At 35.5% G+C, this 17,269-nt stretch overlaps 2 protein-coding genes across 2 annotated transcripts; both read right to left on the reverse strand.

Moving 5' to 3' along the window:
• Positions 1 to 3,720: 3,720 nt before the first annotated feature.
• Positions 3,721 to 8,244, reverse strand: LOC145578664 (cation/H(+) antiporter 18-like). The gene is made up of 3 exons (XM_081635961.1): positions 7,957 to 8,244; positions 5,684 to 6,685; positions 3,721 to 5,313 (listed from the first exon to the last, which is right to left on the reverse strand). Exons 1-3 carry the CDS (start codon positions 8,146 to 8,148, stop codon positions 4,102 to 4,104), a joined length of 2,406 nt encoding a protein of 801 aa, XP_081492087.1. The 5' UTR covers positions 8,149 to 8,244; the 3' UTR covers positions 3,721 to 4,101.
• Positions 8,245 to 9,241: 997 nt separating this feature from the next.
• On the reverse strand, positions 9,242 to 13,768 carry LOC145578675 (cation/H(+) antiporter 18-like). Its single transcript, XM_081635973.1, has 3 exons — positions 13,214 to 13,768; positions 10,989 to 11,990; positions 9,242 to 10,903 (listed from the first exon to the last, which is right to left on the reverse strand). Exons 1-3 carry the CDS (start codon positions 13,403 to 13,405, stop codon positions 9,692 to 9,694), a joined length of 2,406 nt encoding a protein of 801 aa, XP_081492099.1. The 5' UTR covers positions 13,406 to 13,768; the 3' UTR covers positions 9,242 to 9,691.
• Between the last annotated feature and the right edge of the window lie 3,501 nt (positions 13,769 to 17,269).

Consider the following 17,269-nt stretch of genomic DNA (forward strand, 5'->3'; position numbering starts at 1 on the left):
CTTTTGTGAAAAGCTAGGTAGCTGTTGAATTTTCTTCAATTTTTTTTTAGAATTTTATAGTTAACAGCTAGTTTACCAAATACTCATACTGAAACAGCTAGTTGACAGCTAACAGCTACACATACAACTAACTGTCACCATCAAAGCTAACAGCTACCTCAACAGCTACATTTTACCGAACACGCCAAGTTGATGTTATTGAGTTTTCATTGTGTCCCTATTTTTTTTTTTGCTCCATTGTCAAAATGCGGGGCAAACTTTGAAAACTTTGAGTGTAATTTCATGTATCGAATTTTAGGTTCAAACCTGAAAGAGCCTGTAGTTTTGTATTGAATTTTATGTTTTTTTATAGATAAGATGGACAAAATAACTATTACTTTTAAGGAAAAATTGCTAAAAATAATACAACCTTTGGCCCATTCTTTTTTAATAATACAACCATTGGATTACTTTGTAATAATACAACCTTTATGGGGTATTCATTTTAAACAAGATAAAATCAATTTTTCAACGGACTTTGAGGCAAAGAAAGGGAACGGATGAGTTTTTGGTGGTGGGGATGAGGAAGGATGGAATATTAAAACTCACAAAAAATTCGATTTTATCTTGTTTAAAATCAACACCCCCTTAAGGTTGTATTATTACAAAATAATCAAAAGGTTGTATTATTAAAAAAGAATGGGACAAAGGTTGTATTATTTTTAGCAATTTTTCCTACTTTTAATTGTTACTTTATTTATTTATTTATTTTTTAAAAGTAATTGTTACTTTATTAATGATGGATAGAATCGTGCACAAACATGGGAAAAAAAAAATCAAGTAAAAAAATTTATTTGCTTATGAGTCAAAGTAGTACTGGTTCCATTTTTTTTAAATTGTGAGCAAATCTTACTCCTTACGTTTTTTATGAATGCCAAACAAAATTATGTGCATGATGACGATTGACGATGATGTGAGGTACTGAGCTAACAACTTACAAGTGGAGTGGAGAATTTACTTCTGAATAAAGTACGAGTAATCAATCAATTAAAGGAGCATATCAATATTTCAAAAAACGAATATCTAATATGGGGCAAATAAAAAGTGACGGAAAGAGTATACCCGATTACCCGTATATCAAATGTCTACCCATCCCCGAAAACACAGTACATCACACTATAACAAGCTTCACAGCTAGTCTGCACTGCTAGCATTGCAACTTGCTAGTGCGGCTTCACACGCACTCTTGTAGCAGGCAAGACGATCGCTTTGGTGCACTTTCAGCTTCTCGCTGCTGTCTTTTTCAGGTTTTCACCAACTCTCTCTTTATCATCTTCTTTGGAATTTTACTGTACATTTGGTGATTTTTTCTGTTAATTATGATTAAGGATTTTTGATAGAGATATAAGATACTGGAAAATATATGTATGCCCCTAATTTGTCAATTTTCGACTTTTAACCGTTAAAATTAACGAAGAGAACGAATTTGTTGTTGTTTTTGTGAGTTAAGATGTTTGATAATCATGGTTGTTGTATTCTGTAATCATAGATTCGATTTCTAAATTTGGATGCAGGAATTATGAATGATGGAAATATTAGGGTTCAGCATTGAGATTATGATAGCAATTTTCTAACTTTCGAAACTATGTCTAATTTTGTGATTTTAAAAATTGATTATGAAATCAATGTGCAAAACTAAATTGAAATTTGACAAGGAAAAATTGAGGAATTGGGGAAGTTAAGCGAATTAACATGATCATTGATACGGATTTTAGCAGGCGAATCCTTTGAATACGTCGTATGTGTGCAAGTCTTAAAAGGATTTTTTGAGGTCTTGACTACTAGCAGATTTTAGTGCAATTGATGATTGTTTGATTTTTGGGGGGCTTTTTTGAGGGGAGGGGGGAGGGGGGGGGGGGGGGTGGGGGAGGGATTAAGGGGCAGAAGAAAGCGTCGGATTTAGATGGTGATGATCGAGATAAGATTGGCGATTACATGGGGTTCCAATTTTGCAATTGATTATGCAATGTATACAAAATTAACATGAGTTGTGATTTTTTTAGTGCAATTGAGGACTATGTGACATGTTGGTCTCTTGGATGGCTGGGATTGAGGGGTGGAAGAAAGAGTTGGTTTTAGATGACGGAGATCAAGATAAGATTGGCGATTATATGGGATATCAATTTCACAAATGGTTATGCTACTTATCAAAAATTAACACAAGTTGTGCCATGATTATATTGTTCTGAAACCTATATGTCCCAGCTTACTGGTTAGGTGGTTATAATACAGCTGAAAGCTACATACTATTATAGCTCTTGTGATGTCCATGTAATGTGTAATCATATTGCTTTGGTTATAAATTTCAAATTTGGAAGTTTATTGGCTTTGAAAATGAAAGGCAAAGCTATTCGGCTTAGTTGGCATTTGGCAGGATAGTGTTGAAACTTGAAATAGTAATTTTTACCAACCTATTGTTATTATGGACTTATGATGTCCATGTTTAGCATTGGTTAAGAAATTTACCCAGAAGTTAGGTGAAGTCCTTTCAAAGTGTCAACGTCTATTATTTCTGAGTTAGGAAATTGCCATATTTTGATTTAAATTAATACGAGAGCCAATCTTGTCTTTTCCAATATGTTTGCTTCCTTGTGGGAGCACCCTATGTAATTGACTCCTTCAAAGCCTATTAGCTCAATGGGTTGAGCACTGTGCTCTTGCACGGAGGATGTAGGTTCAAATCCTACATAGGCTATGATATTGGAAAATTTATGTAGAAGTATATATGGTAATATATCTCTGTTTATTAAAATATAATGCCAAGAATTGATTGTTTTACCTTTGCCTATGTATATGACTGTATATGACTGCCTGTTATTTCCTTTGCTACACTAATCCCAAAGATAGAAGCGAGCAGCTAGGTAACTGAAGCCTGATAGAGCTGCCAGGTACGAAGTAGTTTTTCTTCAAGTTTCTGATTTCTTGTTAGCATATGCCTTGCCGCATTCTTTTGTCTTTGGTTTGGTGCCTGTGTATTTAGTTGTAGTAACATGTTTGCTGTTGAACTTCCCTTTGAAAAATACGATTATCTGCTGCTGCTGCTGCTCTTGCTTTCATGACAAGTTCATGTTGTGTAGCTGTTCCAGAAACTTAGTTGCTCAATCGAATGAATCTGTAAGACTGTAACAGAACCATAAATAGCCAATTTAGGATTAGTTTAAATCCCCTAAGTTAATTCATAATGCTCTGGCGATTTGGGTAATAGGCCTTTTCATATCCAGCAGCATAAAATCACATGAAGCTCAGTCATAAGTTTGTAAAAGAAACATGAAGAAATCATAGCAGCATTAAATTGATGAAAATTCAAGTAGAGCAGTAAACACGAGCAGGAAACAGAACAATAATTCAAAATCAAACACTCCATAAAGAAGGTTCACCAAAACACAACTTATTTAATCATAATGATAACAAAACTTCACACTGCAACTTGAGAGGTGCAACTCTGATTCCTTTGAATGTTTAAAAAGTGAACTAGAAAGAAGCAAACAATCCTGAAATTGTAAATGGGTGTTATACATAGGATACCTCAATGTTCATATCAAGTCAGTTGATTCCCAAACCTTATACCCCTTCCCTTCATACTTGTCTGAAAACTTGATACTAAAAATCCACAAAACTGAAAACACCAATCAATAAAAAAAAAAAAAATTCATATGAACAATAATTAAATGGAAAAAAATCAAATTGCCAAATACATCATTTAACTGTCACATTGTTGTATAGAATCTAAAAGCTCCTTAGAGCTTAGGCATGCAAAAGAAATGTAATGCTACCAGATTCGATACAGTTCTTTGCTACCTATAAACTGCTACATCCCCAAGCGTCACTTCAGGTCAGTGACTTTTCAAGTTATTGTAAAGTGATGTCTTGAGATTTCATAGAAGCCATTTCAACAACTTTGAAAAGGCTAAAAACCACATACATACTCTAGAAAACAGAAATTTCCAAAGCCTCTGATTAAGCTTATGTACCTATATATCTCTACTTTTATGTATTATCTGTAAAAGGAAAGACTCGGTACAACTTGATTTGCTCTTAAGGACATATTCAGACTAATTTCAATTACTCAGTTTCAGCCCCATCAGTTGGCTCTTCCTCTTCTAGAGATACTGGCCTTGTACCACCACTGTACTGATGAACCACCAATACAGAAGCATTTGTTGAGATCTCTTGAGAAACCAGCAAACTCCCAGCTGGGCCTATTTCAGGGTACTCAATCTTTATATTAAGTTCGAAAGCAGCAGCCACCATACCTTCTGGTGATCGTCCCACTAAGACCATATTACAACGGCTGAATTCCTTGACTATATTTACAGTATCAGAAGTTGCTTTCACTATTCTTTCCTTGAACTTAACTGACCCGTCCCCGGACACTTTTTGCTTAATACTTTCAATGGCATTTTCATCAGCTTCCCTGGATTCTCCATTGTTACTACTACTATCACTCACATCAATAGCCACCCTTTCAGCTCCTTCCAAGTCGGGGTCTGCTCTTAAATGCACCACTATAAGGGTGATTCCCGGGTGCTCAGACATCCGTTGACCAAGGGCTAACGCCTCACGATCGTCAGGCCCACCAAAGAAATAAACAGTGATGATAGAGTCGACATTGCTGGCTGACACATGTGAGGACCCACCAAGCCCCCGGTCAACTAGGATACCAACCGAGCAAGGAGCATTTTGAAGGACCTTTTTGTTGATTATTCTATATTCATGTCTTGTGGTTTCTAATGAACCATCAACCTTCTGGTGTTTGTGGAAGGGAAGGATAATGAGGGCAGCCTTCTTGCTCTCAGCACTAGCACATATATCTTCATGCATGTTGAAGAAGTGAGAGATTGCCGTCATAGGCCTGATTTGCACCCGACTGAGCTGCCCATATGCCTCAAAGGCCACCACAACTTGATCCGAATCTGGCTGCATCCCCTTATTCCAGAAGGGAAGCCCATTATTTCGGGCTTTATTGACCATCCGTATTGCTGAAGACCTCTCAGAGAGCTCCATGAGATGCACCGCGTAGACCGTGAGCCCTTTCCTTTTCTCTGTTCCCCGGGAAGCTTCAATTAGGTTTATCATAGTAGGGATGTTCCTTCCACTATGGAAGCATGCCATGATTCGGAGTTGAGAGTTGGGATCTTTTCTTTGGATTGTCCTTAGATTATACGTGCTTCCTCTCTTAGCTGGTGTATACACTGCCCTCACAATTGGTGTTGTCATGAACGTGGTGACTAGGGCCATCATAACCATTATTGAAAAAGTTTGGTCATTTAGCACCTACAGGTATCAACGAGAAGTTAGATAAAGGGCTTTCAAGTAAAAAAAACAAATATTGAAAGATTTAAAACTAATACTTGGGCCCTGTTATCTTCACCTTCTTTAAATAATAATTTAATAAATAATTTAAGGTTAGTAAAAATAATTTAAGTTCAGCAAAAATAAATTTATTTCAATAAAGATAATTTTAATCGATAAAAAAAATTTAACTCTAAAGAACACATATAAAAGAGAACTAGTAAATTAATCAGTAAAAATAATTTAAGTTAAATAATATTAATTGAAGTTCTGTAAATTTTAATTTCAGATTAGTGAAAATAAGCTGGAGAGAATAAGGCCTTACAAGTCAAAAATAAAATGATACGAGTACCTTTCGATCTTTACCAATGTTTAGAACAATCAGCTCCACCAGACCTTTGCTGTTCATTAGAACCCCAAGAGCAACAGCCTCATTCAAAGGCAATTTACAGAGACGAGAAACCACAACAGTCCCAACAACTTTGCCTAAGCATGCAGTTAGTATAACAAGAAGTAGAAGTCCCCATGACTGAGCCCCTTGAATGGTGGCTACATTTGTTTTGAGGCCACTCGAAGCAAAGTACAAAGGAAGGAGGAGACCAGACACAAGATCCTCCACCTTTTCTACCATGGCACTGGCTAACGGCCCATCCTTTGGGGCTAGAGTTCCAATTATAAAAGCCCCAAAAAGTGCATGGATTCCTATAGTGTCAGTCACAAATCCAGCTGCCAAAACTGTGGCTAAGATACCACAAATGAAAATTTCATTCACAGGCTCACCATCAGGGCAATGCCGAGTCAACCACTTAAATATACGAGGGACTATAAGAATACACAAGCCAACAAAAGCTGCACCACACAAAAATACCCATAGGGAAATAAGAGGAGATTTTCCTGAGCCAGAGAGAGCTATGGCTACAGCAAGGAGAATCCAAGCTGCCACATCATTGACTGCAGCAGCTGACATGGCCGTACGACCCACATCAGTGGTAAGTAGCTTGAACTCAGCTAAGATACGGGCTAATACAGGAAGGGCAGTGATAGAGAGAGCAACCCCCATGAATACTATAAAAGGACCTAGGCTGACACCTTTCGAAATAGTTGCCCTGAGGACAAGTGATGCACCAATTCCCAAAGCAAAGGGCAAACAAATGCCTGCAACAGCAATGCACATGGATTTCTTCCCTGTCCTGCGTAATGCTTTCGGATCCAATTCTAAGCCTACAAGGAACAGAAAGAAGATGAGGCCGATATTTGCAAGTGTGTCCAGTACTGGCAGACTCTTGGGAGGGAATACGGTATGCAAGAACACCTCGCTACGACCAAAAGCAGATGGGCCTAGTAGCACTCCTCCCTGTTAAAATCAAGTGAACCATGACATTAAAGTCTCATTCTCAGCTGAAGAGTATAGTACATTAAAAATCCTCCACTTAAGCCCAGTTCTAATCAGTATATATCAGTTTGATCGATTAAAATCAATAATTTCAAATACGTAAAATACAAGATTATTAATATAAGTTCATATATATCGGTCTACACATAATAAATAATTTCTGTTTGAATGGCAATAGGAATTTATCAACCAGTTTTATACATATACAAACTTTACATCAGAAGCATTATCCCTCTATATCTGAACTACATGGATCACAACTTCAGCTACAAACTTCCGAAGTGAAGCAGTTCAGAAATAATGAAACAGTTAAGAATTCATATTCATCATTTGAAGGTTTAAGTTGCAATTCGGAAAGAACTACATATCCAATAAAAGGATTAAAAAAGGTAGTTACAAAAACATAAACCCAAAAAAAAAAAGTATTCTTTGTGTGAAAATGTAATATTTTTTGATTGATTATCAGTTGTACAGTTTCAGGCACCTAATTTAGGCAAATCATCTTTTTGTACACCTTCAGTCTTATTTCACAATCATTATGCATAACACTAACACATTAAGTTCAAACTAAGCTTCCTGGTACTAAATCATTGGTATCTTCTGGTAAAAAACAATGACCTTCAGCATTTACAAGTCTAGGAACCTAATTTCTGCGAGTAATCTTACATTTTCCCTTATAATCTTGTAATTGCTTCACTGTTTCACATAGCTATCGAATGTTTGCCATAGCTTGAGTCCTTCATTACGTATTCAATTTTTAGTTATTTGAGTTCGTGCTTTCTACTTTCCTCGACTTCCTGTGCAATATTTCTGAGTAGACTGATTGCTAAGATAAAAAATAGTGCCCTTGCAATCGTGTATAAACGATTCTTAGCAAGACAATTCATAGCATCACATAACAACAGCAATGGGAAAAGCACTAAAATATACACATCGGTTTCCAGGAATCAATATTGGCCGTCACTTGTATAAAAGCAACTGATTCAATTATTCAAGCTCTTGCTTAGCTCATGAATTGTAACAATGTAAAATTATTACCAACCACAAGATAAAGTTCTCAGGTACTAATATCAGGTAAGTTGCCTAACACAAACAAAGGTACAAAGCAAACATATTAAACGTGAAAAAAAAAAAAAAAAAAGAATCAATGCTAAACTATTCAATTTCCACACACTTTATAGTAAATTATAAATTCCTGCAAGGTTTCAATTGCCAAAAATAGCAGTACTTACAATAATCTCAGCAATCACACGAGGCTGCCTTAGAGGTCTAAGCAAGTAGGCCAAGGTACGAGTGAGGACAATAACAATGATTATTTGTAAGATAACAAGGGGGAGGGCATAATCAAGAGGATTCTCTCCTTGGAAGACTCCCGTGGAGGTTGCCTGCATCGGCTTTGGACAAGTAGTATCATTGTGAGCCATGTTGGAGACAATTATGATAAGAACAACGATAAAAAACAGCAGAAGTCCTCTTTAGCACCCTGCTAATAATATGAAGAAAATGTGGTCAGCCAAAATTTCCATGCACAATCATATATACATTGAACAGGAAAGGTGGATTCAAAGCAACAATGTGCACGAGAAACCAGATAATAGCTGTTAAAGCAAGAAAAGGTAGATTATAACTCTTCTCTTGAATTATACTTAATAAGTTTTAATGTCATAAAAGTCCAATACAAGCTCAAATCATGTGATCACAGCCAACCAGATAAAAATATCATCTCTTTTCTTTTTCAGTTCACCACTTGGCATAAAACTTAGATTTCCTGTGACAGTCTGATAAAATACTACTTACTTCCCTAGCTACTTGTATTACAGTAGTAATTTTTCCTATGAAGAATTGATATTTTAACTTTCGACGTCTTACAAATGAGAAATAGCTCTGAGTAAGACTTGCTCAAATCATTGGCATGTTCCAAATTCAGTTCGTAGTAAAAATTGTGTGTTAAAAGTACTTGCAGATAAATTAAAATTTTGGATTTAAGGTACCTTGCATAAATATCATCTAAGGTTCAGATATACACCTAGCATATTCTTCATATGTTTAACATTGAAAATCACATTAGTTCTGGTTTCTTTAAAGTGGATATTATTTCCTTCTGAACTTCCAAAAGCATGTGTTGCACTCTAATCTGACTGATACTACCGAATATAAATGATTTTATTCTACAAAATACGAAGGCATATGTGCAAATGCAATATTATCAGATAATCATGACCCTTGAATCATAAAACCTAAAATAGACATTAAAAAAACAAATGAAAGTTCTAATATCTGAAACCTGTTCATTCTGTGTATTCATAAGGGGCATGAAAACACGCAGGTTTGAGTTGCAGTGAACATTGTAGGCGAAGCAAGAAAAGCCTAGTCGTCTAGATTATTTGTCACTTGAGAAGGGGAAGGACTCTACACACAATATTCTGTTTCTATGGCAGAACACAGTGCAAGATTTCAAACACTCTTAGAAATTTCATTAAAATTCACAAGTGAAGATAGTCCTAACTATTTCATAATTTTGTCATGAAATTAATTAAACGAAGGTATTATGTTTAGCAATCACAATTCACATGAATAACAACTTATTGGTGCAAGAATATGAAAAGATACATTTCATGCCAAAGTTCGAAACCCATCATTTCATTGCAGGGAGTGAAATACTCCGAAGCTGCATGATACAGCTCTTTTGCTCATATATATACTTCTACAGCTTGTGGTTGTGAAAAGCCCAAGCTTCACTTCAGCTCAGTGACTTACCAGATTTTTTTTACATAAATGCCTTGATATCTTCATAAAAGTCAGTCCAACAACTTTGGAGAAGACTATAAACCAAAGAAGTACTGTCGAAATTTTTATTTCTGAATTCTTTGGTTGAGATTATGGATTATCTACATATATATCTACTTTGCAGACACTGAGCAACGAGCAGAAGAATCAGTTCTTAAGGACATTACTCGGCTCAATCATTTATTCGGTTTCAGTCCCATCAGTTGGCTCTTCCATATCTATGGATACTGTCCTTGAACCACCACTGTACTGATGCATCACTAAAACTGAAGCATTTGTTGAGACATCCTGAGAGATCAAGAGCCCCCCAACTGGGCCTATTTCAGGGTACTCTTTCTTTACATTGATACTGAAAGTAGCAGCCGCCATACCTTCAGGTGATCGTCCAACCAAGATCATATGACAACGGCTAAATTCCTTGATTATTTCGATAGTTTCAGAAGTTGCTTTCACTACCCTTTCTTCGTACTTCACTGACCCGTCCTTGGACAATTTTTGTTTAATAGCATCAAGGGCTTCTTCGTCAGGTGCCTTGGAGTGTTTACTGCTGCTACTACTATCACTCACATCAATAGCCACTATTTCACCTCCTTCTATGTTGGGGTCTGCCTTGAAGTGGACTACAATCAGGGTAATCCCGGGGTGCTCAGACATTCTTTGACCAAGTGCCAATGCCTCGCGATCATCAGGTCCACCAAAGAAAAATACAGTTATAGTAGAGTCGACATTGCTTGCTGAGACATGCGAAGAGCCACCAAGCCCTCGGTCTACTAGGATACCAACTGAACAAGGTGCATTTTCTAGGACCTTTTTGTTGATTACTCTATATTCATGTCTTGTGGTTTCCAATGAACCATCAACCTTCTGGTGCTTGTGGAAGGGAAGGATAATGAGTGCAGCCGTCTTGCTCTCAGCACTAGCACATATGTCTTCATGCATGTTAGAAAAGTGGGAGATTGCGGTCATTGGCCTAATTTGGACACGGCTAAGCTGTCCATACGCCTCAAAGGCCACTACAACTTGGTCTGAGTCTGACTGCACCCCCTTATTCCAGAAGGGAAGACCGTTGTTTCGAGCTTTGTGAACCATCCGAATAGCAGAAGACCTTTCAGAGAGCTCCATGAGATGCATTGCATACACTGTGAGCCCTTCTTTATTCTCTGTTCCTCGGGTTGCTTCAATTAAGTTGATCATTGTAGGGATGGTCCTTCCACTGTGGAAGCATGCCATGATCCTGAGTTGAGTGCTAGGGTCTTTTCTTTGAACTGTTCTTAGCTTATACATGCGTCCTCGCTTAGCTGGTTTATACACCGCCATCACGATTGGTGTTGTCATGAATGTAGTAACTAGGGCCATCAGAACCATTATTGCAAAGGTTTGATCATTTAACACCTAAAATGATCAGCTAGAAGTTAGATAAGAGTTTGTATATAGAAAACAAGCAATTAATAAACCAAGGATAAGATGTAACAAGTACCTTTCGATCTTTGCCAATATTTAGAACAATCAGCTCCACCAAACCCTTGCTGTTCATTAAGACCCCAAGAGCAACAGCCTCACTAAGAGGCACTTTACAGAGGCGCGAAACAACAATAGTCCCAACAACCTTGCCAAAACAGGCAGTTAGTATAACAAGAAGTAAAAGTCCCCATGATTGAACCCCTTGAATGGTGGCGACATTTGTTTTAAGGCCACTCGAAGCAAAGTACAAAGGAAGGAGGAGGCCTGATACAAGATCCTCCACCTTTTCTACCAAGGCACTAGCAAATGGCCCATCCTTTGGAGCTAGAATTCCAAGAACAAATGCCCCAAAAAGTGCATGAATTCCAATAGTATCGGTCACAAATCCAGCTGCCAAAACTGCAGCTAATGTACCACAGATGTAAATTTCATCCACGGGCTCTCCATCAGGGCAATGCCTGGCCAACCATTTAAAGATGGGTGGAACTATAAGAATACACAATCCAACAAACGCGGCACCACACAAGAACACCCACAATGAAATAAGAGGAGATTTTCCGGTGCCAGAGAGAGCAATAGCAAGAGCAAGGAGGATCCAGGCTGCCACATCGTTGACTGCAGCAGCTGACATGGCCATACGGCCTACATCAGTAGTAAGGAGCTTAAGCTCAGCTAAGATACGGGCTAAGACAGGAAAGGCTGTAATAGACAGCGCGACCCCCATGAATACAATGAAGGGGCCTTGACTAACTCCTTTACAAATAGTTGCCCTTAGAACAAATGATGTACCAATTCCCATACCAAAGGGCAAACAGATGCCTGCAAGAGCAATACTCATGGCTTTCTTCCCTGTTCGACGCAATGCTTTGGGATCCAATTCTAGGCCAACCAGGAACAGAAAGAAGATTAGGCCGAGATTAGCAAGTGTGTCCAATACTGGCAGACTCTTGGGAGGAAATATTGTTTGTAGGAATGCTTCGCTACGACCAAAGGCAGATGGACCTAGTAACACTCCTCCCTGTTAAAAGCAAGAGAAACACAACATTTATCATTTATGTCTCACTTCTTTTGAAGATTAAACTTAAAACTTATCATTTAGGCCTTTATCATCTTAGTACATGCATTTATTCTTATAACATGAACAAACTATGCAAACTATTTATGTTTCATTATTTCTCCATCCAGTCCATCTTATGTGCAGATACAGAACACAGTCAATAAAATCACAACTTCAGAAACATCATATATTGTAAGCAGATCATCCAAATTCAACAGAAGAAGTCATAAATCATTATTTCATAAGTAAAGGTCAAAATCAGAATAGAAAAACATTTCAGGTTCAGTTGAAAGTTAACCAGAATTGCAAGAAATTCCTACTTTCCAGAAAGATAGAAAAAAAAAAGGTAAGATGATGATGTAAAACTTACTACATCATTTATAATTTCGTCCAAAATTATAAAGTTTTTGTGTAAAGGTTTAGTTTATCTTAAGCAAAGCATCTTTAGTAAACGTCACCTCTTTCTTTAAACTTCTCTTGTTGCAATCATTATACAAAACACTAACATAGTAACATGTACAAGTATATTATTTTCCAATATATGTAAGTGTGTACTTTCTGTTTCAGAACTATAGGAGGCTACTTTCTGCTGAAAATCGTACGTTGTTTGTGCTCAAGTGTTATTAGAATAATTCCCTCTTTAAACCAATCGCGTGTTCTTTTATAATAAACTAATGTTAGTGCCTAAAGACAGTTTTAGGACGACAAATGAGAGCCTAAATAATGAAAAAAAAAACACTATCTTTAGGCTTTGATAATTTAACACTTTTCAGGGTTTAATTTTAGCCGTTACTTGAACAAAAGCAATAAGTTGTTGATTATTGCAGCACTATCTGAGATCATCAATAAACCATGACAATAGATTCTTGAGTTCGAATATTAAACAATTGCGTAACAAACACCTCAGGGTGCCAATTACAGAGAAGTGCGTAACAAACAGAACATACTTGTATACTACACAACCTTTTAACGAGAATAACTCATGGATGAGACTGCCCTACACTAATTTATCGTGTGATATATTGATACTTACCTACAAATTAATAAAAACTCATCCTAGTCTCATGCATAGAACATAACCTTTGACATTATATGCATGTACTATGATGATTCAAAACAGTCAAGAAGTACTGCTAAACTACAAATAAACACGAAAATGTAAGTTAACATAGATTAATACTTACAATAATCTCAGCAATCACACGAGGCTGCCTCAACGGCCTAAGCAAGAAAGCCAAGGTACGAGTGAGAACAATCACAAGGATTATTTGAACGATAACAAGGGGTAGAGCATAATCAAGAGGGTTCTCTCCTTGGAAGACTCCGGTTGAGGTAGCCTGCATCGGCTTTGGACAAGCAGTACCATTTTGAGCCATTTTCGAGCTAGAGTTATGATCAGAACAAAGAACAGAAACTGCTTAATCCCTTTAAAATGCCCTGTTTATACGTGTAAAAACTCGTTAGCCAAACTTCCCATGTACAATAATAATCCTAGAAACATTGAACAAGCAATTTATACTCTTTTAACTCGATCTTGATTATATAATATGCTTATAGAATTCCAAGAAATATGCAAAGAAAATCCTCAAAGCAAGATTATGCACGAGAAACCAGATAGTTAGTTGTTAATACAAGAAAAGGTAGATAATAATAACTCATCTTCTCAGGTGTTATGATTTATATAGTTTAAGTGTGTACATAAAAGTCCACTACAAGCTAAAAAACATGTGATCACAGCTAACAAGTTAGCTTAAAACTATCTTCTTTTATCTCTCCTTTTTTCACCACTAGCTATAATATTTGCATTTCCTGTGACATACTAATGCAGTTGGGTGATGCTTAATCACAAGTCAAACACAATCACACGGTGGTTTTTCGTAAAATTCGCCTACCATGTTTGCCTAATTTACATAATCACATTGTTATGTACAAGTTATTGATTCGTTAGTTATTGCATTGATATTACATTATGACTATTATTACATTGATGATGTCATGTGATATGGAGGGAGTATAAAACGAGTCATAAAAGGCCCATGACACCATATGGGCCACGTGTCATGTTGTGTTGGGCTCACTGCTCATGTCGTGTTTATTTTTTTGGTAAGAAGAAGGGGGCTCATTTGAGGAGGGAAATCCCTCATCCCTCCCTCTTCAAATGAGTCCCATGAGACTTGATTCCTAGACTTTAGAAATATGAGGTAGGAGCGATGTCACTACTCCATCACCTCAACCTCATGTTGTGTTTACACAACCCATATTGTGAAATGAACTATAGGGAGAAACAAATTTCACATACATCAAGCATACAACAATGGAATATGGTAATCATCTAATTTGTGTAAGTTATTTTCTTCAAATGTTAAAAGTAAAATCATATATGAGACAATCTTAGCAATTATTAAATTTAAACGTATCACAAGAAGTTAACATGAGATCATATTAAGAATCTCAACCAAAACTTACTCGAATTACTTGTGCATCATTTCCTTATAAAGATAAAAGTCCTATGATGATTTTGAAATTAAGATACCTGTCACAAACATAAACTACAGTCAAATAATAACACCTAGTATATTTTTAACAATAAAATAAGCTTATAATAAAATAAAATAGTGGAAATAAAATCCTTCTTAAGTTACAAGAAAGTTGTCCAGATTCATACTAATGGTGCACTGTAATCAAACTACAAAAGGGTACGTGCTATCCATCAGCTACGTACTTATGATCCGTGAGTTGACCAAATTGAAATTGACTTTATTGCTAAAAAACAAAACAAGATTCTAATCTCTAAATTGTTATCATTTTTTATTTGGAAAATAAAAGTATCACTAAATTCTACAGTATTAAGGAAATTTCTGACAAGTTGATTATTCCCCACATTTAAGGAAAGATTGGAAAATGAATTATCTAATTGACTAATAACTCATTCCCATGAGATTGAGATGAGGCCATGATACCCCCATATTTTTTAAAAATTTAAATATTCGTTTTGCACTATTTATATACAAAGTACTCTTTTTTTTTTTTTTTTTTTTTTTTTTTTTTTTTTTTTTTTTTTTTTTTTTAATAAGGTAAAATATTTACACGCCTACAGTTAATTTTAAATAACCTAAGTGCAATAACGGATCTTGGCCGAAAATATTAGAGGGGTCGGAATTTAAAAAGTTTACCTCTTACTCAAAACTAATCTTTTTACCCTAATATTTTATAAGTAAATAAAGGTTATTTAAGTTAATTGACTAATTAATTACAATAATTTACGGGGGGCTGACCCCGAATGACCCCGGTGGAAGGTCCTCCTCTGCTTAAGTGCTAGCTAGTCTTACAAAAATTTATGAAAATACGAAATATAGTCGAATAAGTTAATTAATTACTTGTATTAACTACAAAATTAATACAGAGTAGTAACTTTTCTTTTTGTAAAAAAAGTCCAAAGGAGTAAATCTAAAGGATAGCCAAGGGCATAATCGTCAATTTAACTCTAACATTAACACCGTCAAGACGTGAACAACAGCCCTATGCATGATAAGCGATTAACAAGTGTATATAAACCACCTACACGCTGAAATGCTGAATTCTTCCTTCACTATCGGCCTACTAAAATGTCAATAATACCCTCCAACAACCAAATGTGTTCTTATGTTATTTTTACCATATTATCGCAAAATTTTCATTAGGGATATATAATGAGATGTAACAACCTAAATCATCCTTTCAAATGATATACAAATACAACGATTCGAATACGATAGTCAATATGCTTCATTTTTAACCAATTCCAAATTAAAGAATATCACAAGATAAAATAATGTATTGCATGAGGAATTATTCAATGTTAAGTAAAGAAGAGAGAATGAAAGTAAACCTGAAGATCGATTATGTTGCTGTAATCCAAATTGTGCGCTTTTCTACGATATAATCTTCTGTTTTTTTTTTGTTTTTTTTTTTTAAAGATTTCTTAACTATTTATTTATTTATACAATTCTTTGAATTTAAATGAGAGGAAAACAAAAAAAGAAACAAAAGATAGAGTAGAAGATGACGAACAAACAACAACTTAAAACACTGTAAACAAACAAAGTTCCGTTTAAATAGAACCGCGTATTATGTAAAAAGACGGTTTTGCCCCTCTGTGACAGGCTATATTACCATCTTTAGAAACTTCATAAATCTAGCTAAGTACTTGGAGTAATTATTTATTTTATTGTGACTGACGAAATTACCCCTATGAGTGGGACTTTGATCTCCGAGGTTTTGGCAAAGGTTATTTGGTTTGTGACAACTATGTGGCTTTCATTATTTAACTATTTTAAGTAATTAAACAATAATTAAGCAAATTAAGTTTGCTTTCTTTGTGCTTCTTTGGCCTATTTTTACTCATCTTAGTACTAATTTATTTTGCAGGTTGCAACTGCTAGTACTACCTAAGTAATTTAGGAGTATAATTTAATGAAATTATGTTTGTAATATTCTCCATATATATTAAGAGATTAATAATGTTTAGAAGTAGTACAATATTTTAAAACCTAGATGTGGAAGTGGCCAATTATATAATCTATATTAAATTATTTCTCCAATTTGTTCTTTCAATTACAATTATGTATGATAATGAGCACAATTCTCGGGTTTTTTTTTTAAAAAATAACTATAATTGAACATATTTTATTTTATTTTTAGTTGGCTACTGATTAGTCGAAAGCTTGAAATCATATGAATAACTCATATAGTCATATGTACTGTGAGCGTAAGTGGGCATTCGATTCAGAAAATGTACTAGTATTAAGATCAAGAGGGAATAGGTGCAACGAGCAAATGATATTGCAAGGAAATATCGTTGTACTCTCTCTAATTTAGAGCTTTAGTTTTTTTTTTTTTTTTGTTAATTTGCTATTGTTAAATAATAATAATAATAATAATAATAATAATAATCCATGTTGGAAATTTAGAATAGATACTCATATGGTTGTGTCTAGCTAATGAGGAAAACTATACTTTTAGGAGGTTATAGGATCGATTCTCATTATCCGTTTATGTGGCTCATTTTCTAAACAGGTTTGCTGATCGATTCTCATTATCCGTTTATGTGTGTTCTCATGTGAGATTTTTAAGATTTGCTCTGATCAACTCTAGATGAATATAGTCTGATTTGATTTGAACCATCTCCTATTTCTTTAGTACTTTGCTTGACTAAAGGTCTGTTTAGTTCACCTGATTTTTGCTAATCTGATCTGGTCTGG

This window comes from Chenopodium album, chromosome 2 (genome assembly GCF_948465745.1).
Source record: "Chenopodium album chromosome 2, dcCheAlbu1.1, whole genome shotgun sequence".
Lineage (NCBI taxonomy): Eukaryota > Viridiplantae > Streptophyta > Magnoliopsida > Caryophyllales > Amaranthaceae > Chenopodium > Chenopodium album.